We start from the raw sequence: 24,493 nt of genomic DNA, 5'->3' as shown, positions 1-24,493 counted from the left end.
GATTTTTTCCCCCCACAGAAGGAGAGAAGTAATTATTTTGGCTAGCACTTGAAAAGTGTGTGTGTGTGTGCTGTTCACAGAACTCCACTGGAATGGGCAAAAATAGAATTTTTCTATTAGACATGCAAACTGATCTCCTCTGCCCGATACTGATACATATACTTTAGTTCTTCTTCTCTATTTAGTAACAATGTTTCAAGCAATTTTTTTCTTGGTAGGAATGTAATGAAAGCGAAAAAAAAAAGATAAAAAATTGAAGGAAAAAACCTTCAAACTCTCCAGTGGAGACTGATAGTTGATACAAGGTTGGTACTTGGTTGAACCCTGATTTGGAGAGTGGAGTCTTGACAGACCTTTTCAAGCAACCATTTTGTATTTGCTGTTTAAATTTAGTGTTCTGGGGGTGCAAAGCTCAAAGGAAATGCAGGTGGGGAAGCTGCTCTCAGGCCTTGGAATGCCACAAAGCATGACTTTTCCTGGTCTCCTACAGCCATGTCCTGAGGGTGTCCATCTTCAGGGCAGGGTGACAGGAAAGAGCCCCAGGTCGTGCCAGGGAAAGTTAAATTTCCTCACTGAGAGGGCAGTCAGGGCCCAGCACAGGCTGCCCACAGCAGGGTGGAGTCACCAGCCCTGGAAGTGTTCCAAAAACATGTGGCTGAGGCCCCTGGGGACAGGGGTTAGTGCTGAACAGGGTGCTGGGGCTGGCTTGGTGAAGTATGATCTTGGAGGTCTTTCCCAACCTTGAGGATTCTGTGATTCTCTGATTCAGTGAACTCTTTGATGTTTTGCTGCTGTCTGAAGCATTCTGCTCTCCCTTGTCACTGCAGGGGAGGTACAGAGGGATGTGTTTGCGGGTAATTCTGCAGCTCTGGTGACACAGGTGGCACTTGGCTCCTTGGCAGTCCCAGAGAGCCGAGCCTCGTTCAGAACATGCTGAGGGTGGTTCTCAGGACACACTGAAGGGAACGTGATGCTTGGTGTGAACAGAACACTCTGGGGTTTGCTTGGTCTCCTCAGGCCAGAAGGGACTGGAGTACAATTGAACAAAACTGAAAGAACTCTTTCCCCCAAGTGAAAGAAATGAAGAGAAAGTTGCTGCTGCTGAGAGCAGCACGGCAGAAGGGGCCTGTGGAACATGGGCTGCTGCAAACCAGTGCAGAAAGGGGGATCAGCTTTTCCTCAGGCTGGGTCCCTTAGCAGGTCTGCAGAGGGAAGCACTGCCCAGCTGTCCCTGAGGTCAGCAGCAGAGCCAGCTGTCCTGGAGGAGCTGCAGCTGGGCTGAGGACAGTCCCAGGTGACGGGATCATTGTCAGCACAGCTTCAAAGTCTGCTGCTTTCCTCTCCCCAGAATAAAAGAACAGCAGCAGCAACAGAAACCCAAGGAGCTTTTACAAGTTCATCTTCCCAGACAGGGCAGGGGGGCTCTTGCCGCATGTGTATTCTGACTTTTTAGCTCTCATGTTATTTCCCACACAGAGCTTTTTTCCTTGCATTTTTTGGCCATCTTTATTTTCTCCTGCTGTGCTGTCCTCCCCAGGACCACACGCTCAGGGGTGCCAGGTGCCCTGTAGCCATCTGTCACCCTAAGGGGACTTGTGGCTTTCTCCCTCCCTCCTGTTTTTTGGGGATTTAATTCTGCTCCTTTCTTAGGGGAAGTGGTGGCAAAAATGCTCGACTTCTCCTTCAGCAAGGAGCTGCTTCAAATTCTTTCATTCTCTTTTTTAAGATCCTAAGATTATTTTTTTCCCATTGGGATCATCTGTAACAGCCATGTGCCAAAAGCCTTTAAATCCAGCTTTTTCCAAACTGGTTTATAATTAAAATAGATCTTGCTGCTTCTGTGTAATACACCAGCCTGACTTCAGTGGGAGCAGTGGTAATGAGGACAACAGGAATGGTTCTTTATCCCAGACTGCTTCAGAATAAGCAGCAGGTATTTTTCTGTTTGCACAAATATTTCTGCTTCTGACAGTTAAAGCCATGTGGTTTCCCTTTTTGGTAAACTACTCTGCCAAGTTGGGGTGGTGTTTGTTTATTTGTTTAATAAAAAGTGTTTTTATTTATAGAGAAGAAAAATCTCAGTTGTCAGCTTTGGAAACAAACCTTCTGTTTACTGTGTACCAAAACACCCCTATAGAACCCCCAAACCAGCTTCCCCTCAGTGGCTGCCAAAAGCTGGTTTTCAGCAATTTGTGAGGTATTTCTAGCTCTATCCCACACAAATCATTCACATTTTCACCCTCTTATAATGAACCTGAGTGTGGATGATGGACTGACCACAGTATTTTAGGTCTGACTATGAGTTATGTGCCTGTCTCTGCTCCAGGTTTATAGCAGGATCCTGGGTCTGAACATACAAGCCATAAAAGACTTCATGTGCAGCTAGGACTGAATTAAAACTCCAAATCCTCCAAGCCAATTTTAGGTTTGTTTCCACGGCATTGATCTTTTGTTGGTGTTTTTTTTTTTCTTTTTTAATTATGGCTTGAAGAGGAGAGGGGTTATTCTTACCTTTTGAAAAGTTGCCTTGTAGGATACAACGGCTCAAGGTTGTTTGAATTTCTAATGCTTGTTGGTGCCATCTTTCTGAAAAGCAGGCTTAACTGTGGCATATGGATAAAGCTCGGAAAACAGGGTTACTGGGGTTGTTCAGTAGTGGCTGTGCCCTATGAGAAGATTCAGCATTCTGGCATTAAAACATTGGATGTGAACTGTAGTTTATGATATTTAGCACTTTACTTCATGTCAGGGTTTGAGGTGCAGGTGATCCTTGCTAGCGACAGCCGTGGCAGCTCTGAAGTCATTCCCTCGCTCCGGCACTGGAGGAGCCTGAGGAAGCAGGATGCTTCCTTTGTCATTCCGTGCCGGCCAGGGAAAGCCAGCGCTCCGAGGGAGACGACAAAGCTTCCATCTGGGAAAGTGGGGAACAGAGTCCAGGAGAGGGCCACGCACCGCCCCGGGGGCTCAAACTTTCTGTGACACCGAGCGGCCCGAGCGCGCTACCGCGACCGGCCCCATCTCCGCCCGCTCCAGCCCCGCGCTCCCCATCCCGCACAGGGCCGGCACCGAGGGCTCCTTATCCCGCACAGGGCCGGCACCCATTGCTGCTCATCCCCGCACAGGGCCGGCACCGAGGGCTCCCCATCCCGCACAGGGCCGGCACCCAGCGCTCTCCATCTCCTCACAGCACCGGCACCGAGCGCTCTCCATCTCCTCACAGCACCGGCACCGAGCGCTCCTCATCCCCTCAGATCCCGGCATCCAGTGCTCCTCACCCCGCACAGGGCCGGCACCCAGTGCTCTTCATCTCCTCACGGCCCCGGTTCCCAGAACTCCTCATCCCCTCACGGCCCCGACACCCAGCGCTCCTCATCCCCTCACGGCCATGGCAGCCCGCACCCGCATCCCCCTCACGGCCCGGGCGCCCCGGCACTCCGCGCTCCCCATCCCCGCCCGGCCGCGGCGCTCCCCATCCCTCAGGGCCGGGGGCCGATTCGGGGCCGCGCTGCCCGCTCGGCCCCTCCGCAGCCCCCGGGCCCTGCGCCGCGCTCGGGCCGCCATGCCGGGCTGTGGCGGGGCCGGGCCGCTCTCCGCAGGCGCGGGCGCTGCGCGGGGGCTCTGCCGCAGCCGCCGGCCCTGCGCGGGGCGGGGGCTCCGCCGCGGCCGCCGTGCCGCCCCCTCCCCGGGCGCCGTGAGGGGCGGGCGCCCCGCGCCCCCGCCCGCCCCCGGCCCCGCTCCGCCCGCGCAGGGGGCGCCGGCTCGGCCCGCGCCGCGCAGCAGCGGCCCCGCTCCCCCCGCGGGCCGGCGGAGGCGGGAGGCGGGCGGGGGCCGGGCGTTGATGCCGGCGCTGATGCCGGCGCTGCCGCAGGGCTCCTCGGCCCCGCGGCGGCTCCGCAGCCCCGGCGCGGCCGCCCTGCGCGGGGCATGAAGTTGCGGCGGCGGCGGCGGCAGCGCGGCGGGCGGAGCGGGGCGGGCGGCCCCGGCCGCGCCTCCTCTGCGGGGTCATAGTCCCGAGCGGGCTCGCCGCGCCTGGGCGAGCGGTGCCGCTGCTCGCCAGCCCTCCCGCTCCGCGCGCCGCCGCCGTCGTGCGGCCAGCCCAGCCCAGGCGGCCGGGGCGCGCTCCCCGCGATGTGCGCGCAGCGGCGGGCGGCCGCCGGCCCGCTCCCATAGCCCTGCCGGCAGCGCGGCGGCTGGCGGGGCCCCTCGGGAAGTTTGATGGCTTCTTTGAGGAGAGTCAAAGTCCTGCTGGTGTTAAACCTGATCGCCGTGGCTGGCTTCGTCCTCTTCCTGGCCAAGTGCAGACCCATCACGACTAAGAGCGGCGACTCCTACCATGACATCCATCCCAGGGCAGAAGTGGCCAACTTGACAGCCCACGGCATCAGCTCCATCCAGGATGCAGTGCTGAAGAGGCTCTCGCTCCTAGAAGACATCGTTTACAGGCAGCTGAATGGTAGGAACAGTTCTTCTGCTCTTTAATGCCTTCGGGGTAGGGTCGGTGATGGTGAATGGAGGCTCGGAGCAGGTGCCCGCCTTGCCTGAAGTTTGCATGACGGACCCCTGCTCTCCCCTCTGTTGTTGTGCAAACGGAGTGTCAACAGACTGAATCGATTTAGCATCTGATTTCTAAGTTTCGTGTGTGCCTAAAGCTCGGGGTACCTTGCACAGGATGGAAGGAAATGGTAATAACAGAAAGCTGCCTTTCAGATTTATAGCGGCGGTCAGTAAATGACAGCAGCACGATTTCTGCATCAAACGAGCCGGGTGTGCGGCGGGTGAGCACGGGTTGGAGCAGCGCAGGGTGTATTGATCGAGGGAATGGCTTTTACTCCCGCAGAGCTGGGCTCGGAAAAGGAGTTTTCAAATGGCTCAAGTGTGTTGCATCATTTGAGTGCAGAAGGTCAGAAAGCAAAAGACACTTTCCCTAAGAAGTTAAGCAAACTCTCCAGTATTTCCTATGGCTCAGCACTGACAACTGCTAATTAAAATCTCAAGTAATGCTTCCCTTTATAGCACAGAAAAGGGATTTCTATTAAAATCTCACCAGGTTCAGTAGTTCAGAGATGTAGAAAGGGAGTTTTAAAGATGCTGTGCAGGATAAACACATTGTAAAGATGTAAGAAATCTAGGTGAGATATCTAATTAAAACACTCACTGTGGAAGCTGATTTTTTTAAAGTTGTTCCCCACAGATTCACAACTGGGGGTGTAATTTCAATCAAGGGTCTTGCTTATTGCTTCCAATCTTTGTAGCTTTAATCCCTGCAAGTTTCTGTGTGTTGGAATGAGCAGAGTTGGTGTTTCTGGCAGTGTCGGTGTGATTCCCTCTCCGAGTTTGGAATGTGGAGCTCGTGCCCCATTCTGTGCTGTGCTGAAGCAGGAGCTGGTGTGTGCTGTGTGTCGGTGCTGAGCCTGAGCTCTGGCTGGTGTCACTGTGCACCCAGGAGGAGAGGCAGGTGCAGGGATGCAGCGTGGCTTTCCCGGAGCACTTGGCTCGGGCAGTGGCTTTGGGGACAGCACTGGAGCACTCAGCTGAGGAGGAAAGTGTTACTGACATTCCTCCTGGATACACTTGCACGAGAAACCTGTCCTGCCCGTGCCTGGCACTGTGAGATGCTGAAGCGGCACTGGTGAGTGATAAACAAAGGAGAAGTGTTAGAATAATGAGGAATAAGGTAGGAAGTTGAATGTTATTTGCAATCAAAATGTGAAATTGCCTGCTCCTGGATCCTGCTAGGGCAGAAGTTTCCAGGAGGACTTAGGCAGGTTTTGGGCAGTAACTGCAGCTCAAGATAAGAGCTCTTATTCCAGGACATTGAACTAGGATAGGACAAGTGATCATGCAGCAGTCTGCCATCCCTGCAGACATAGGGTGAGCTGGGGTGATCCCTTACTGCCCTTCTCTGGGGGTTAACCTGGGGCTCCCCACTCTGCCCTGCCCTGTGGTGCCTTGGGCCGGTGAGAGGAGCTGCAGGGGCAGGGACAGCTCAGTGCTGTCCCCAGGCTGCTGTGGGCACGGGCAGCGCTGTCTGGAGCCTGCTCAGTGCTGAGCAGCAGTCATGCACCTACACACCAGGGGAGGCAGAGAGGGAATAGATATGTTGGCATATCACAAACGTTTTCTCAGGGCAGGCAGAAAGCTGAGCACATAAATGTGACATCTTGTCTGGCTTCTGCATCCTGGGGTGATTTATAGCAGCGCTGATCAGTCTGCCTAAAAAATAGCTCTGGCATGGTGCTTATGTAACTTTGGGTCAAGTGTATATTTGGTACGTGTGGTTTGGAGAGAAGCTCATTGCTCTGAGGGGTGGCTCTGGGCTGTGCTTCAGCAGGGCTGGGGTTTACAGCGAGATGTGGGGGGGGCATCCCCACCCAGCAGCACTGAAAGGGAACAGTCAGGGGCACTGGGACAGCCCCTGGGACTGAGGATCAGGAGCCGCTGGAGTGGCTTTCCCGACAGGAATTTTCTGTGCCTGGATAAGTGTTCATCCTGGGCTCTTGAGGAACACCTAAAATCTCCTGCCTGCTGGAAGTGTGCAAATAGGAGCTCACCACTTCTCTTTGATTTTTGTGTGGGCAGTTTTGTGCTGGTGCCTCTCAAACCCCACTTCAACCCTGGGCCAAGCTCCCTGCACAATGACACACTGAGAGATGAGAATTCTCTTTTGGTTCTCAAAGGTCATGTTTCACTTGAAATCTGACCTGTGGTTTAGCAACTACAAAATCATGGAATAAAGTTGTCTTGGTTTGAAAAGACAGGTGTCTGCTAAGGAAGGCAGGAGCCTCCTTTGAAATGGAAAATGTAAACCCCCTCCCTCTGAATTATTATAATTGTGAAATTAAGCGGCCCTAAGGCAAACATGTGGGAGTAGGAATAACAGTTCTTTATTAGGGAAACTAAAAATAGAAATGTAATAGTACAAACAACAAAAAAAACCACTGCCAGAGTCAGAACACAACCTGACCCTGTGTGTCAGGGGGTGGCACAGCCCCATCCCATGGGGGCTCAGCCCTCCTGCAGTGCCAGCTGTGGCTCTGCTGGAGCAGGGATCCTGCACAAGGGGGGAGTTTTCCTCTGCAGCTCCAGGGCTGCTGCAGATGGGCCTGGGCTCCCTCTGGCCATGCAGGGCAGCAGAAGCTGCTCCTCTGGCAATGCACTGGGCAAAGGCTGCTGTGCTGTGCCAGGCTCACATTGGATCCAGGTAGGAATGCTTGGCTCCTGCCCTGGGCGCAGCATCTCCCCATGGGATGCTGGAATTGGATCAGCCCTGCAGGGACACTCAGTGGCCATGGACAGCAGAGATCTCCTGCAGGGAGGATTGGCTGGGGGAGAGATCAAGAAAACTGCCCCAAGAACAGCAGAGAACTGCCCCAGCTCTGACAGATGGGGACACAACACACACACCCAGCTAAATATTTCATCCTAAGACAAAAATATTATATATAGGGCTGCAAGTTTAGAACCTGCACCTCACAGAGCACTGGGAAGCGTTTGGCCAAAGAGAGAAGCTACAACCCACTCTGTGTGCAGCCAGCTATGGATTTCTCCTGCATTATAGGACTTGGATGGATTTCAGTGGGAGTTGAAGCCATCTTTAAAAACCTGAATGTCTTCAAAAGCTCCATTCTGTACAGATAAAATGAGCAATCACCAATCTGATCATAGCATTGCTGTGGGTTTGGTTTTTGAGTCATGTAGTGTAAAGCATATTGGAAATAACAGCTCTCGGTGGTACAGCAGCCCTCATGTTTTATGTGTGTATATTTATTTATCTCTGTAAAGGTTGGCCATAAAAACAAGGTAAACATCACTGCTTTGGCTCTGGGAAAGGAGGGATTTGATATAATCCTTCTGTCTGAATGATTCTTCTCTGCCATGCTGTTCTGGAAATAACACCAGGCTCCCTCTCACTCCTCTCTGAGCAAGAAGAGCTGTCCCAAATGTGGCCCAATCTGTACATTTGTTTTGCTCTTTCTAAAAGTTGATTATTGCTCTTGAACTCATTGCACAGGTTGTGTGGGGTTGCTCTTTGCTGATCTAATTGATGGCTCCCACACACAGAGGTCTGAGGGTGCCCTTTGGAATGGAGGGCTTGGTATGTGTAGGCACTGATCTGGGAGCTCAGGGGATATTTAATTTCTGCAGTCTCTTTTATGGATGGATTCTCTTGTCCAGCAGATGTCCAGAGAAAGCTAATGAAGGTCAGAAAGGAATGTGTATATTTTACTCTGGGTGTTAACTACAACTTGTCTTTTTGATCCAAGCCCGTTTTTTTATGTGCTGACATTTACATGAGTACAAATTGTGATCCAGCTTATTTCCAACTTTATGGAGATTTGCACAAATGAACTTTTCAGTTTGTGTTTACAAAGAGAGGGTTTCTGTGCTGTGTGACCAGGTGAGGGGATGAAGGGAGCAGAGACTCAGAAGGCAGCACTCAGCATGGAACCATGCTGAATTTTCAGGAACCACATGCTGCTTCCTGGGAAGTACTGGGCAAAGTCATCCCATTAGCTCACCCCATTCCTCTGGGGTTAATGCAGGAACCCATTGATGACTACGGGGAATCTGAGAAATTGGGCATTTGTAGGAGCCAGAGACAGCAAAGGTGCTCCAAGCTTTGAACATCCCAGTGGCTGGAGGGTGAATGACATGGCTTGAGGAAAGCTGTGTTTGTTTCCAGTGTCCAAAGCTACTGTGAGACCCTGTCAGTGGGATGGGTCAGAAAATGGTGCTGCCATTGGAAAATAGGGATTGCAGGTGGGAGAGAGCTCTCAGTCAACCCTGGGTACAGCCATCCCCTGGACCTGCCCTGTCTGAGCATCTGGAAAAGGTGTGAGCAGGCAACTTGTGCTGCCCACTGGGCACCTGAGGAACCTCCCAGGCAGCCACTTCCAGCCTCTGTGTCCAGCAGAGGTCTGGCTCTTGGATGAAAGCCTCCAAGCAGTGTGAAGGCTGGAACCTCCCTCTCTGGGGTACTGGTGGATAGGGGTGGATTCACAGCAGCTGCTGACTCCAAGAAGTGCTTGGCTGCCTGGAAGCCAATGTGACAGGAACGATGTGGCATCTACCTGGCAGTGTGGAAAAATAGTACCAAAGTCTGAACTTCAAGCTAAATACTGGTAGGACAGAGAACAGAAGGGCATGGCTGACTCATCCAGAGCTCTTCTGTTAAATTTTATTTTGTGGTCTTTCAACAGGTCGTAGAATCACAGAATGGTTGGGTTGGAAGGCACCCTAAAGACCATCCAGTTCCAGTCCTCTGCCATGGGCAGGAACCCCTTCCACCATCCCAGAGTGCTCCAAGCCCTGTCCAACTTGATGTATAAGATCAGGGAGACTTACAGCTATTTGCAAATTGTTGTAAAAGAGAGCAGTGATGGAGGAGTGCTGAAGTGAAGCTGGCCAGAAAAGGGTGAACAGAGAGGGCTTCTTCCCCTGTGCTAAAGAAATGCACAGATTAAACTGCTGCATTTACCGAATGTTAATGTTGAAAAGGAACTTTACATTCCTTGGGGGTGAAATAAGCCTGTGTTCATTTTTTAAAGCAGCCTACATCTGTGCTTTTGCACATGGAATAATGCGAACATGCTGAGGTATGGCCAAGTGCATGCCAGCAGCCTCCTGTGTTCTGGCTGTGCTCTCATCTGCTTATCCAATTAGGAAATTAACTTTGGGAGGGTTGCATATGGACATGGAGGCCGACACTGAACCACAGCCCTCAGCACGGTGTTGCTATCCTTGTAAAGTGGCACTTAATTAACTTAAAACACTTTGGAGATATGTGGATTTGCTTCCCATAAGGATAAGATAGTGCTTATCTGCTCTAACACTTATCATCCTCCAAACACATTACAAACTTAGCTAACCACTGAGTATAGAAATTATATATGTAAATAAGGCAGACTAAAAGTGGTTTTATCAGCATTTAGGCGAATGTAATAGCACTTACACCCACAGACTGGTAATATTGAGTTTTTAACAGGTAGGTAATATATTAACTTAAATGCTAAGAAATTCCCTGATTAAGATAAATAACTAAGTGTAAATAACTGAGAGGAGGGAAAAGCTGTTAGTAGGCAGTAGGGCCCAAACTTTAATGATGTTGTTGAGCTAAAATAGTTCTTTTTACGAGCAGAGCCTTGGTGAGTGCAATCCTTTGATATAAGAAATGATGATGTGGAGATAAGGGATAGCACGATGGGGATGTAGCTGCTGTGTTAACTGATGGATGTCACACAGCAGCTGGGATGCTGCTTCCCTGTCTGTCCCACTGCCAGGATGTTTCTGAAGTAGAAAATAACTGTATTATATAGGATGGCCTTTACATATTATATAGCAACTTGATGAAAATTGCCACTTTAACATTTAGGATACACCAAACTGTCACCGTCATATTTTCTGAAAAATCTCTTTGCCCAGGAGTTTCTCCTGGGAAGCTGAGAAGCCTCAGAGAAAAATGAAAACAATATTGTCTCATTTGCTTCTCCTGTGTTTTGCTGCTTTGGAATGTGTTTGGACATTGTTTAGCCAACAGGTGATTGTTTCATTGGTTTCATGGGAATTGTTTTTACTTATTGGCCAATCAGGGCCAAGCTGTGTCAGACTCTGGAGAAAGAGTCACGAGTTTTCATTAGTATCTTTTAGGCTTCTGTCTGTATCCTTTCTCTATTCTTTAGTACAGTTTAGTATAGCATTCTTTAATATAATATAGATCATAAAATAATAAATTAACCTTCTAAGAACCTGGAGTCAGATTCATCATTCCTTCCTTCCAGAGACGGGGTCCCAGAAAATACAACACCAAACAGATTTGGTTTCCATATTCTTTATTAGGAATAATGAAAATTATGCATTCAGTACCTGCTTTTAGAAGTTCTCAGCCTAAACTTTCTCACAGCAGGAGAGAGGTCTGCACAGGCTCAAGGCACCTGAGAGCTGCTGCCTGTAAATTATTCTTAGCAGGTTCCTGAGAATTGGGTTTGATACTGATCAAGGAATGAATAAAGGAAGTAGTTCTTAGAGAAATAATAGAGTTAAAAGGTGAAGCTTAAGAGAGACATTTGGAAGCATCTGGAAGCTCAGACATTAATGTGACATTTAGTTTGCAACCCATCTGACAAGGAGCTGATAGATAATTTGGGGGTTTGATGGTTGTTTGGCATCATGATCCAAATATTCCCTGACATTGACAATGCATGAGTAATAAGCCAGTAGCACATTTGTCGTGCAGAGACAACGCAGGATTCATGGGATGCAACAGCAGTGACCAGAATACAGTGACAACAGTGGTGTTTTAGTTTTGCATATTAATTCAGGCCTCCCTGAATGGAGAAACAATCTTCCCTGGCTGGTAGAATTCACAAAGGTACGTTAGATTTACGCTGCCTGTTTAGTTGTGCAGCTATGAGAAATATCTCCCCAGGGATACAAAACACCCAGCAAGGTGCTGTAATTATGTGAATAATAGTCCTGCTTGTGAGCCTCAGTCTGGATCAGGAGTGTCCTATTGTGTCTCCAGGGAAAGACACTTGGAATTGGATTTCTATGAAGAAGCATGGGCATGTAGAGATGTTTCAGTGCCTGGAGGCTTCCAGCTGCCACTCCAGAGGGCAGGACTCTGCCCATGGTGTTCTCTCTGCTGGGTTCCCAAAGCATCCTGGATACCCCAAGCCCTTTGGGAAGGCAGCAGGAATTGCTGGGAGCAGTCCTGTGCTTGCTGTCTTGGAGATCTCCCCTCTTGACCAGGCAGGAGCAATGGATGAAGTTGGCTTCAGGCATGTGCTGTCCATGTGCCTGGATTTTGGGGAATCTTCTGGTCCATTCCAGGCCATCCTGCCTCCTTATCCTCTCCTGGCAGAGAGCACGAGTGTTGCTGATCAGAAAATGCAGCCTGTGAGAAACCCACCTGTTAACAACAGCAAAGGGAAATGAGCCTGCTCAGGTAACCAAGGAGGTTTTACTAATTTTGTGATTCACACCACTAATCTTTGCCTAAAATGGAACATCTGCTCCAGATGTTGCTGGCAGGCTGCCACTTCCCAGCTCCTCAGACACGCCTGAGCTATGGGGTGTAGCTGAGGGCATTCTGCATGCTGATAGATTACATTTAAAAGAGAGGCTTATTTTTGGTAAGATGTCCTTATCAAAGTCTGCAAAGGGCTGTTCAAGCTGAATACTCGGAGTATTGACCCTCCTGTGAGTCAACAGCAGTGATTCAACTCAGAAATGTATCAGAGCAGCACAGAGATTATTTTTCCTAAACAGTTCTGGGAGTACAAGCAACTGTATTTTCCAGCCCCCAGTCCCCATGGTCAGATTTGTTCTAGAAATTGTTGAATGCTTTACACATTATAGCTACAAGCCTTGCTATTTCTGCCTATAAATCTAATAGCTATCGACCCACATTCTGACATCCCCTGACGGTTATCTAAAAATAATGCAGGAATGATGCAATGAGACGTAAAACTGTGAGGAGAGGGCTGTGCTGAGCCATCACAGCCTGCTCTGGGTGCAGCTCAGGGTTCTGCTGCTTGGGTCCTTGGGGAGATGCAAAGTTGCCTGAAAAAGGAAGAAAATTCCCGGTGAGTTGGATAAAAATCACAGTTTGCGTTTCCCTTTTTAAAATCTGATACTCGGCGCTCGCTGTGTAATGAATCCCAGTTCTGTGATCCTGCCCTCCCAGGGATTCCTCCCTGAGAGTCCCTCTGATCCCTGATACCCCAGAGAGCCATGCCAAGGGCTGTCTGCCATGTCCCAGCACTTGTTCTGCCTTGGAACAGGAAACACTGACAGCATCACCGGCTCTCTGCTGTGGCAGTAATCCGAGAACTCTGCTTTAATGGATTTGTTAAAAAAAGGGATCCCCCTGGGCTCTGTGACCCAAGCTGCTGTGCAGGAGCACCATTCTTCCTGCTGACAGGGAAAATGAGAGATCTCTGGAGCTCTGGGGCCGTGTCACACACAGTCAGTCAGCACATCTTCCCTCACCGCTGGAGTGCTGTGGTGCACAGGGGGATTCAATTCCAGAGCAGTAAAAACACCAGTGTGATGTGTCAGCATGGGATGATCAGGAAGGAAGGAGGGAAGGGGAATCCTTGGTCCCTCTCCCCTTTAGTGCCCTTATTATGTGCAAGTGGAAATGACTTAGAATCACAGACTGGGCTGGGTTGGAAGGGACCTCAAAGCCCACCCAGTGCCACCCCTGCCATGGCAGGGACACCTCCCACTGTCCCAGGCTGCTCCCAGCCCTGTCCAGGCTGGCCTTGGGCACTGCCAGGGATCCAGGGGCAGCCCCAGCTGCTCTGAGTAAGCTGAAGAATTCCCTCCCAATATCCCATGGAACCCTGCCCTTTGTCAGTTTAAAGCCCTTTGTCTTGTGTCATTTCCCATGGTTTGAGGTGTGAGTGGCCCCAGCACCTCCGTGGCTCTGGAAGGGGAAGGCTCAGGCTGAGAAGAGCTGGGCTCTGCCATGTGCTGCCTCTGGGCATCCTTGATCCCTCTGCCTGCATTCCCCAGCACCCAAAAGGGATACAGGAGTTCCTTTGCTCCTTCTCCTCTATGGAACAGCAGGGCCTTTCTGTGTTGGTGGGCCTGGAAATGCAGATTGCTGTTCCTTTGTGTCTAAGTGCTGACACAGAAAGCAGAAAGCCATTACAAGGGAGAAATCATCAGTGGATTAACAGACACCAGCAGAGCCCCAGCTGAGTTATTCTGGGTGTTTCCTCGAGCTGCAGAGCCTCAGAGAGCCATGCAAGGTTTCTTACCTGCTGGTTGTCACAATTTACTTAACCTTAGTTTTAATCTTCATTAGTTTATGCAGTATTTTGGGCAGGGTAATGGCCTGCCACGGTTGTGCCTGTTCTCAGAGCATAAAGGTAAAATGAGAAGGTTAATTTTTAAATAACAATTAGAATCTCTTTTTGGGTCTTTGCCTATATTACACTTTAAATGGAATCATGAGGGCACTCACGTTTGCACCAAATTACTGCTAATTCTTCCAAAGCAGTTGCTTGATCACACTTTACAAACACAAAGCAGAGGAGGAGAATAAAGAAGTGAAAAGCCATTTAATGAATTTTAAAGCTTGCTTATATTTCATTATTGGATTTTAAATTTTTGTTGACCTTTGTGTGTTTTTAGTATTTGCTGCCTTCAGAGAGGTGGGCTGGAACACTGAATGCTTTAAATATCAGGGAACATAAACCCCCTGTTCTGCTGGATTTTATTGCAGTATTTCCTCTTTACACTGACAAGACAATAACAGTAATAACCATTATCCTGGTGTAAACCACATCGTGCCTTACCCTTTGCTAAGTGTAGCCCAAACACCATAATGTGGGATTTCAGTTTGCTGAAAGTTGTTGCTCTTGTCATCAGGAGGGACTGGTGTCATCACTGAGGGCAGCAGGACCCAGCAGGAAAGGTTTGGGGCTCAGTTTTAACTGTGATGTTTTGTGCTCCACCCATCACACAGAATAATATTAGAAAAATATGTAACTTAGGGATTTATGTTTCCTTATGTAGTACTGAAGGGATGTCTCAAGGACAGGAAGAGATGAGATTTTTATGTGAGGAATGATAGGAGAACAAAGAAAACCTTGCAGATGAGTTTTGGTTATTTGAAGATACTTGGAACTGGCATCAAAGAGGTGGGAACAGCAAAAGTGAGGCAGGAAAGGTGCTGGCTGTGCTTCTTCCTCCTTAGGGAATCCCACAGAGTGGCTCAGGCTGGGAGGGGGCCCAGAGGGCGGCACCTCCCTGCTCAGGCAGGGCCATCCCAGAGCACAGGGCACAGCATTGTGTGCACAGGGCTCTGCAGGATCCCCGCTGAGGGAGACTCCAGCCCCTCCCTGGGCAGCCTGCTCAGGGCTGGGCACTGCCCAGGGCAGAAGTTGTGCCTCCTGGGCAGGGGCAGCTCTGGGCATCCGTTCCAAGGGCTGGGCTGGAGCCTGGATGAAGTGATTCCCCCTCCCTTGGGCTGTGACCTTGCCCCGTGGTCCTGACTGGTTCCTGTCCCTGATATTTGGTGCTATAAACCAGTGAGAAACAGGCTGTTCCCAAACCACTTAATACAAATCATGCAGAATGATTGGGTGGAGGGAGAATTAGACCTAAAGTTGTGTTAATTCCCTGTCACTTTTGGATTTCAAACTCCTCTTAGTTTAAATCTTTATTAATTGCATGATGATTACGGTGAAGGGAAGGTAAGTTAGAAAATGAAATAATAAAAATATCCTGAGCTGGAAGGGGCCCACAGGGATCATCCAGCCCAGCCCATGGCCCTGCACAGGACACCCCAACAATTCATAAAGCAATTATTGAAGGGACACACAGAGGGACCCTGGTTGTGGGAAGCTGGGGGAGCCAGAATTTCAGTTTGGGGGAGCAGGTGCTGCTGGTGAGACAGGGGCTCTTTGGATGAAGTGACAGGGTGGACCCTGTCTGGTTTTCAGGCCCCTCAGGTGGAAGTCAGGAACAAACCTTCAGTGTCAGGAGTAATAAATGATTTATTTACCCTGTGGGCTGAGGGGGCTGCTCTCTCTGGCACGAAGGGGAATGGCTCACACGTGGGGCTGTTTGCTCAGAGCTGTTGGGAGGGGACAGTGAGTGAGGTGCATCATGCAGGTGATTTATGGAGGGGCAGACACCCCTCAAACCTCCTGTCAGAAGTGTCTGGAGGTAGTTCCTGCCTTTTGCAGTGTCTGACATGGGAAGAGTTGTGGGGTCAGGTCATTTTGGCTTGATTTGCCTTTGGATCAAGCACTGAATCAATACTGACTTTCTGGGGGAGTTTAATCGCTGTTCTGACAGACATGAAAGGGGCTAGGCAGTAAAATGGGATTTTACACTTTCATCAGTCTTTTCCTAGTAAGTTGCTCAACTTCCAAGTACTAACTAATGCTGTGTCCCATCCATGAATTTTCCTTCCTACTGATGCTGTCTGTTTGATCTGAGAGCAGCACCAGACCTTGCAAATTAGGGCTGCCAGCCAGGCTGCAGTTGGGACAGAGAACAGGAAGGAATAAAACTTAGACATCACATTGGAGGTCTTCAACATAATTTATGCTCTTTGTGCAGCTGTTTGGAAAATCCTGGAATTCCCCTGAATGTCCAGCTCTGCATATCCAGAAACACCCAGCTCCGATTCCAGAAATTCCAAAGAAATTTGATTTGGATATCCCTATTTACTCCAAAGCTACAGACCTGGGTGGAGACATTTCTGGTATCATTTTATTCTGAGGCTACCCAGACTTTTCCAGCATGAGAAACTGCTTTAATTTGTTTATATTTTTTTCCAGTTAGACTGAGATGGCTGGATATTGTCAGGATATTGTCAAGATCATGTTTGTCTTTAATGACATCAAAGTGGTCCACGTGCTTCTGGGAAGGATGAGTGAGAAGAATCACAGAATGTCCTGAGCTGGAAGGGATCCTCAGGGATCATCCTGGCCCTGCCCAGACACCCCAATAATCCCAGCCTGAGCATCCCTGGGGGCTCCTGGAGCTCTGGCAGCCTCGGGGCTGTGCCCATTCCCTGTTCCATGTACCAAGAACAGGCACCATTGTCCTCATGGAGGGAAAAGTGGCTATAAAGGGACAATGAGTGGAGTGGTTGAACTGGCAGCTCAAAAAAAAAATGGGGCTGAGAAATCATGGGAGCAGAGAAGGGGCTGGATGAGGAGGCTGAGATGGGTGGGGACCTTTGGGATTGAGGAATGGGACAGGGTGTCCAAGGAGCAGCAGTCCTGGGGCATCTCTGCTTTGCTTCAGGAATATTTGAATGTGTGCAGCTGCTTATTTTGTTACAAGCAGTGGAAGAAGGGCTTGCCACAAAAGAAGTGTCTTTTCAACTCACTACTTTGTGTATATGAAGTATAACTAAAAGGAGAGGGGCTTCCAGAAGCCTTAGTGGCAAATGTAGTTGCTGAAGTTTGTTCTGGTTTGGTGATTCCAGTGTGAGCCTCGCTCAGGAGATGAGTGGGTGCAAAGCAGGGCAGGTATTATTAGCTGTGCAAAGCAAAACAATAGAGTTGCTGTGGAAAAATTACAGGGTTTGTGCTGAAGCAGATATTTAACCTTTGTTTTTACAACTCCAGAAATGAAGCAGTTTGTTTCTTAATGGGGGTTTAATGCTGCAAGTGTGTGCTGACTGGGTTTTCACGTGGAATGGAAGAGATGCTGGGCTATTAAAGTCTGGTTTAACGATCTCTTTCCCCATAACTCCTAATATTTGCCATTTACTAATTATGATGTTCTGAAGTAGTTTGCATTTGCAGTAGATGTTTTAAATGCTGCAGCTGTTTTTGTTTCAAGCTAACTGCTGGTGACTTTTTTTTTAAAGAAGTATTGTGTATTATTGGTGATTTTTGGAGGCTGGCAGGAAGCGCTCACCTCAGACTGTTCTTAATTAGGAAGTTTTTGATGTCCAGGCCTCCAGTGGAAGCAGAACTAGAAGAGGAAGAGGAGCTGTGCTGGAGAACACAGAAGCTTTCTGTGAGCATTGTTTTGTGGTGTAAACTCCTGTGAGTCAGCAAGGGTGTGCCCAGGGGTGGCTGCTTTGGGGCCCTGTGTGATTTGGGATGTATTGCTGTGTTTGTTTGTGTTTTTAAATCCTTGGGATTTTCTGGCAGGTTTATTACAGGGGAAATGTGTCTGTTTGAGAGGTCACAGCCTGGGCAGCAGCTTCTCAAGGAGGCTGTGGGAATGAAAAAATCAGAGTGGTTTGTTCATGGCCCATTCTGCTGCTCCAAGGGACAGTGGGATGGGACAGGTGACCTCATTTAGGGCCCCACAGATGTTGTGAGGACACTGACCTTTGGTTTGCAGGGCAAGGTCTGGGCTGCAGGGGTGGCGTCTGTGGGGAGCTGCTGGGAGCTTCCTCCGTGTGCAGGGGAGCAGCAGCAGCAGCCAGCGGCTCCCAGGGAGATCCAGGGGGAGCAGAGATCCCCCTGCAGGGCCAGGAGAGCCCAGGGCACAGCAGGGGGGGCTGAGAGGCTCTGACCCCATGGGAGCCCCTGCTGGAGCAGGGTCCTGGCAGGGCCTGGGGATCCATGGAGAGAGGAGCCCACCTGGAACAGGTTTGCTGCAAGGACCCGGGACCCCATGGGAAATGGGATCCACACCGGGGCAGCTCCTGAGGGACTGAGCCCATGGGAAATGGGATCCACACTGGGGCAGCTCCTGAGGGACTGAGCCCATGGATAAAGGGACCCACACTGGGGCAGCTCCTGAGGGACTGAGCCCATGGGAAATGGGATCCACACTGGGGCAGCTCCTGAGGGACTGAGCCCATGGATAAAGGGACCCACACTGGGGCAGCTCCTGAGGGACTGAGCCCATGGGAAATGGGACCCACACCGGGGCAGCTCCTGGAGAACTCTCCCCTGGGAGGGACCCCAGGCTGGAGCAGGGGCAGAGGATGAGGAGTCCAAGGCCTCTGGAGGAAGGAGCAGGGGGGACAATGTGTGATGGAGTGACCACAGCCCCATTCCCATCCCCCTGAGGTACTGAGGGAAGAGGGAGAACAAATCAGGCGTGAAGATGAGCCTGGGAAGAAAGGAGGGGTTTGGAGAAGGTGTTTTAAGATTTGGGTTTCTTTCTCAGTTTCCTCCTCTGATGTGATGTGTTGGATAAATGGAACTGATTTCCCCCAGCTGGGTCTGTTTGCCCATGGCAGCAGCTGGTGAGGGACCCCTCCCTGCCCTTATCCCAGGCAGAGCCTTTCCCTGTGTCCTGTGTGCCCTGCCCAGCTGAGCAGGGCAGTGACAGAGGGGCTTGGTGGGCCCAGGGTGCCCAGCCAGGGTCACCCCACCACAGCCCTTTTTGTGTGAGTGGCCTCCCTGCACAGAGCTGAGAACACCTCAGAAGTGGTTAAAAAACCCCACTCGTGAAGTGTGAGTTAGGCTGGGACTGTACTTGAAGGAAGAAGGAAATGAGCAACTCAGAATTATTGGGATGCTCTGCAAGCAAGGCAAGCCTGTTAGCTCAGCTGCCTGCTCCCTTTGTATGTTATCTTACCTTGTGTTTTACTTGTGTTGGTTTTTTTCTTAATCCCATTTCTCAATCACCTTCACTAGAGGCAACTCCAGCTGTGACTTGACAGCTGCTACTGTCTTCTGCAGCATGTGCTGCCAAAATCCCAGTTGATTCTGAGGCTTAAGGCACAGTGCTGTCTATTTTCTGTATTTCTGCCTACTATGAAATCATACACATTAATATTAATCATGCTCTTTCCAAATTCAGAACCCTCCAGGCCTGTTGCAATTATGTTTTTTTTTTTTAATTTAGTTTTTGACAGGTGTGCCCAGGTAGTAACAGGGCTTATGAGCCTTGGCCCAGGGCAGAGCTTTGGGCTTGGGTGAACTCAAATCTTGAACTAAAACCTTAAACTCCTAAGGAAGCTTGAGTGTGAGTGAAAACTTGGAGTACTCTCTGCACCTGACATCCTGTGAAATCATTCCTTGACTTGGCAGAAGGGGCTGTGGTGGCAGGGGTGGGATGTGCTGCCTGTCCTCGTGCTGAGTGTTGGGTGTGATCCTGCACACACCTGCTGTGGGAACCTTGAACTGGGCTTATTTCCTGCTGCTTTTAGCTCCAGGCTCCCTTCCTGCTGTCTAGAGGGCAAAATGCTGCTGCTCTTGGAGGCAGGACCTGACCTGCAGCCCCCCTCAACCCTCCCTCTTCCAAAAGTATTAGAACAGGAAGAGAGATTTTCCCCTTCTTGCCTGCTCTGTCCTTGGCAGATCTCACACCTCCATGCTGAGCCTTGGCTTAAAGCCTTAAGAACTGAAACTCAAGAAATTGGGGAGGGGGGAAAAAAAGCTGATCCAGGAATCTTCTGCCTGGATCAATGGAGCAAAAGAACAGGCTGAAGTTGCAAAATTGGGAGTCAGGAGAAGTTTGCTCATGTGCTGTGTCAGAAGATTATCTTCAGAGGTGCATAAGGCAAAAGCTTTTCCAGTCTAAGGAACTTCCTTTTAACTTGAGCTTTAAAATGCTGATTTTTAGTTTATTTTTTATAACAAAATTGCTGATAGGGACATTCAAGTAATAATGAAATTTTTGTGGTTCATTTTCTTTGACTTCTTTTTTAGATGTCACTACATAAAACCTTTCCAGTATTTGCCTCCTGTGAGCACTGGGATTCCTTTTCCTTCCTTTGGTTGCATTTCCTGCACTCTGCACACTCAGTCCTGCCAGGCCCCCAGAGCTTCCCAAAAGGAGCTGGGCAGGAGCAGCCTGGGGTGCCAGCCTTGGACAGAGCTTGGCTCCCCAGGTGTCCCTTGTCACCTGTTCAGTGACCAGGGCTGGAATTGGGAGCAGCAGGAACATGTTCTGTGAGTGCATGGGCACAGCTCAGGAATTTCCTTGTTCCTTGAATATTGCCTGTTCTGTGGGGCCAGGCTGGAGAGCTGGGGCTGCTCACCTGGAGAGGAGAAGGCTCCAGGGAGAGCTCAGAGCCCCTGCCAGGGCCTGAAGGGGCTCCAGGAGAGCTGGAGAGGGACTGGGGACAAGGGATGGAGGGACAGGACACAGGGAATGGCTCCCAGTGCCAGAGGGCAGGGATGGATGGGATATTGGGAATTAGGAATTGTTCCCTGTGAGGGTGGGCAGGCCCTGGCACAGGGTGCCCAGAGCAGCTGGGGCTGCCCCTGCATCCCTGGCAGTGCCCAAGGCCAGGCTGGACATTGGGAGCAGCCTGGGACAGTGGGAGGTGTCCCTGCCATGGCAGGGGTGGGATGGGATGAGCTTGACGGTCCCCTCCAGCCCAAACCATTCCAGCATTCTGTGAAAGCACTGCTAGGGTTTCAAAGCCTGCAGCCCAACCTGTACATTTGTCTGAGGAGAGGGCCCTGCCTGCATCCCTTTGTGTGGGGAGGCTGGGAAAACCCAAGGAACTCAGGTTCCATCATTGCAGGGGTAAGCTCTGCTCTTTGAGGGGCTTTCAGCAGGGTTTGGATCAGGCTTTGCTCCTGAGCTTTGGTAATTTCCAGTACCAATTGGAATGCTCTGTGCTAGGCTAACGTAATAAAAAGGTAGGGCCTAATTTTCAGGCTGAAATTGATATAAGCTGGGCTCCTCTCATGTGAGTCCCTTGAGCTTTTTCAGTCTAATTCAAGAGATTTTTTTTTTCTTCTTTCTTCCCCTTGCTAGGTCACGAAGAGCCTTTGTATTCCATTTGCATTGTGTTACCTGTCAGGGTTTGTAGCTGTGGGCCACATTCAGAACTACCTGGAGGGCAGGCACCTTCCAGCTGTCCTTCATTTCTGTGCCTCAGGTTGGTTTTCCTCACAAGTACGGACACTTTCATATTTATACCCGTGACAGAAATAAATTAAATTAGTCTGAAATCACCCTTTGCTCTGACAATGCTCTGCACTTTCCTTACATTAAGGAGATAAGGAGATGAACAAACCTGCTTTGAAGATGAGCTGATTTCCATAGCAGGCAGAGTGACCTACTTAAAGGGAGAGGGGGAGTGAGTGGGGCTGGAAGTGGGCTCTTTATTTATTTATATAATCTCCAAGTGTCTGTGTCAGCTCCCCTGGCTGAGCCCTCTCCTGACACTCACCTGACAGAGACAGAGAGCGTGGAGCTGAGTGAGTGTGGTGGTGTCTGATGGTCCCCAGGATGAGGGAGGAGATGGGAACCTTGACTCCGTGTTTCAGAAGGCTGATTTATTATTTTATCATATATATTATATGAAAAGAAAATGATATACTAAAACTATACTAAAGAGAAAGGAGACATCAGAAAGCTAGAAAGGAATGAGTAATAAAAACCTGTGACTGCTCACAGCCTTGACACAGCTGGCTGTGATTGGTCATTAAGTAAAAACAATCCACATGGAACCAATCAAAGATGCACCTGTTGGTAAGCAACCTCCAGACCACATCCCACAGCCATCAGATAATTATTGTTTACATTTCTTTTCTGAGGCTTCTCAGGAGAAAAATCCTAGCAAAAGGATTTTCATAAAATCTGTCAGTGACAAGTGAGCACCGCTTGTCCCACAAGGATCTCCTGTGTCTGACCAGCCTGGCATTGGAGGCTCTGGGGAGGTGACACCCTTCACACTTTTGGGATTTTGGGAATGCTCATCTTGGCTTCACCTTGTGGGAAATCTGCTAGGTTGCCTCACTTAAATAAGGGGGAGCAGGCGCCTCGCTTTGGAGCCTTAAGGGTCACGTTCAGAGCACTTGAACATCCCTGTGGGGAATTGCCCAAGGGCTCTGCAGATCTGGGGATGCCCCAGGGGATGGGTTGGAGCAGCAGGCGGGTGGTGAGGTGTATTTGCTCCTGGTTTGGCAGCCAGGTGACACAGGGAGTCATGTGTGTGCCATCCAATGGACACGGCCTGGGTGGGTGTGGCTCTGTGGCCAGTTCTCTGTAAAATGGGCTCTCTTAGTGATAACCTGTGTCTGACTGGGGTCAGGTGCCACCCTAGGGGGGGACCTGACTCTGCAGAACAGTGTCTGCGAGGCCAGGGCTGTCCCTGGCCATTGCTCTTGGGGTGAAGTCATTGTGTCACAGAAGCATCACAGGGGGGTTTGGGACAAAGGGACCTAAAGCCCCTCAGCCCTGGGGTCCCCCTGCTGTGGGCAGGGACACTTTCCACTGGGCCAGGCTGGCTGATGTGCATCTGGATCAGAGTGACCATGGTCACACCAGCCATGGAAATGCATCCTTGGTGCCCTAAGAGCTGATGTTCCTGTCCCTGTGGGTTTGTGACCACCCCTCACTCACTCAGGTGCTGAGGGCTGCTGTGCTCTGCCAGTGCTGCTCCCTGGGCTTGTGTCTTAGCTCCACTTGCATTACCTGCAAAATAATTTCTAAATCCAGAGTTGCTGCAGCTCAGGCATTACAAGAAACTGTGATGATCTGATGTTGTCATGTTATTGCAGGGGTTCCATACTGTTGTCTCCTTAGCACAATAGTCTCACACCTTCTTGGTGTTTTCTCATGGGCAGCTCCTCAGAGCACTGACTCATCTTCACAAAACAGCCACTGACTCCAGTTCCCTTCTCCACCAGCCACCCCACTCTTTTATAGCATCTTCTTCTCACAGCTGTGGCCTGTTACAGTCAGGCCTGCTCCTGATCTTTGCTAATTGGCCCAGCTGCAGCTCTTTAGGGGTAAGATTACTTCCTACACTATCTTTATTTTCTTATATTCTATCCCACTACAATCTGAGCTTTCCCAGGCCCAGAACTGATGGACACTCCTGCATTTCCAGGGTGATGTTCTGAGTGTCCAGGCTGCTGGCTGGGACAGTCTGCTCTGAGCTGAAGGTGTTTATGTAGAGATGAAGATTTGTTCATTTAGGCAGAGAAGGCACTAAAAGTTTTCTATGCCTACCCTGCAGAGGGACAAATATTTAGTAAGAACAACGTGTGTCTGGTTGTCTTAGCCTGAAAACGCCTGCCCTGTGGGTAGCTGGGTTTCACTGGAGCCATATGCTGAGTTAACAAAGCCCCTCAGGAATTCGGCAGGATCTGGGAACTAAGTTAAAAATTAAGCACTGACAAGTCGGTGAAAAAAGCCTGTTCACAGTCACCTCGGGGCATTAGTGCTCCTGTAACAACTTTGTTCTGTGCAATTACTGTCCCTTGTTGCTTTTTAATAACATTTCTGTTTCTCTTAGTCAAAACTCAGCTCCTCTAAACGTCCATCCTTCACTAGAAACAGAAAATCTGTGAAGTGTGGAGGAAATCTGTGGCCTGCTTTAAGTAACATTTGTAAAAAAGAAGTTTATTGACTCAAAGCAGTGAGGAAACCTCAACAGGATGAACTTCTTTCCATGGAGGGTGGCAGAACCCTGCAACAGCTGCCCAGGGAGGTTGTGGAGTCTTTATAGACATTCCAAACCCACCTGCTCTGGGTGGTCTCCAGAGGTCCCTTCCAACCCCAGCTATTCTGGGATTCTGTGAAAATGTGTGAACTTCTGGGGAGGTGCAATGAGGAACTCTCTCTTGGTGATTTTTTTTCTATTCAGCATTGCAGAGTTCACCTGCCTTTTTCCCAGGGTGGAGAGGTCCAGTTTATTTTCCCATCTATAAACCACTGTTTTAAATCTTTGCTGTCCTCTTGCTTTGTGTTGCTACATTTTTTTTCTCTCTCTCTGTTTGGTTTTAACTGGAGCTGCCCAGAGCTGCACCCAGCAGTCTGGTGGGAAAGGTGTCTGAAATAAGGGGGGGATGTTGGGCCAGACATCAGCAAAATGGCACCAGTAATTGCTGGACATGCAAAGACATTCCTGTACCTGTAACTCCTGGTAGTGATGCAGGAATTGCTGTTAATTCCTGCTCTGTAAGTGGTCCAGGGCTCAGATGGACAGGACAGTGTCTCATGGAAATGAACCTGGATGGCCCCAGTGCCTCCTTGTCCCACCATCTTTCCTGTCCAGAAGGAAAAGCTGCAAGATGTTCCAAGTCCTTCTGCTGCTTAACAGGGTCTGTAGAGCCTCAGTGTGTCAGAAAATCAAAGTAAA

The 24,493-nt window shown here is 49.9% G+C and overlaps 1 protein-coding gene across 1 annotated transcript in view; it reads left to right on the top strand.

Moving 5' to 3' along the window:
* Positions 1-4,130: 4,130 nt before the first annotated feature.
* Positions 4,131-24,493, top strand: part of GALNT17 (polypeptide N-acetylgalactosaminyltransferase 17) — a 252,120-nt gene continuing 231,757 nt past the window's right edge. Inside the window, exon 1 of the mRNA XM_066563263.1 lies at positions 4,131-4,453. Within this exon, the coding sequence (XP_066419360.1) occupies positions 4,216-4,453 (238 nt within the window). The 5' untranslated portion in view covers positions 4,131-4,215. The remainder of the gene's footprint in view (positions 4,454-24,493) is intronic.

This window comes from Molothrus aeneus, chromosome 20 (genome assembly GCF_037042795.1).
Source record: "Molothrus aeneus isolate 106 chromosome 20, BPBGC_Maene_1.0, whole genome shotgun sequence".
NCBI lineage: Eukaryota > Metazoa > Chordata > Aves > Passeriformes > Icteridae > Molothrus > Molothrus aeneus.
The sequence above is the reverse complement of the archived record's forward strand: the minus strand, read 5'-3'. Positions and strand labels throughout refer to the sequence as shown.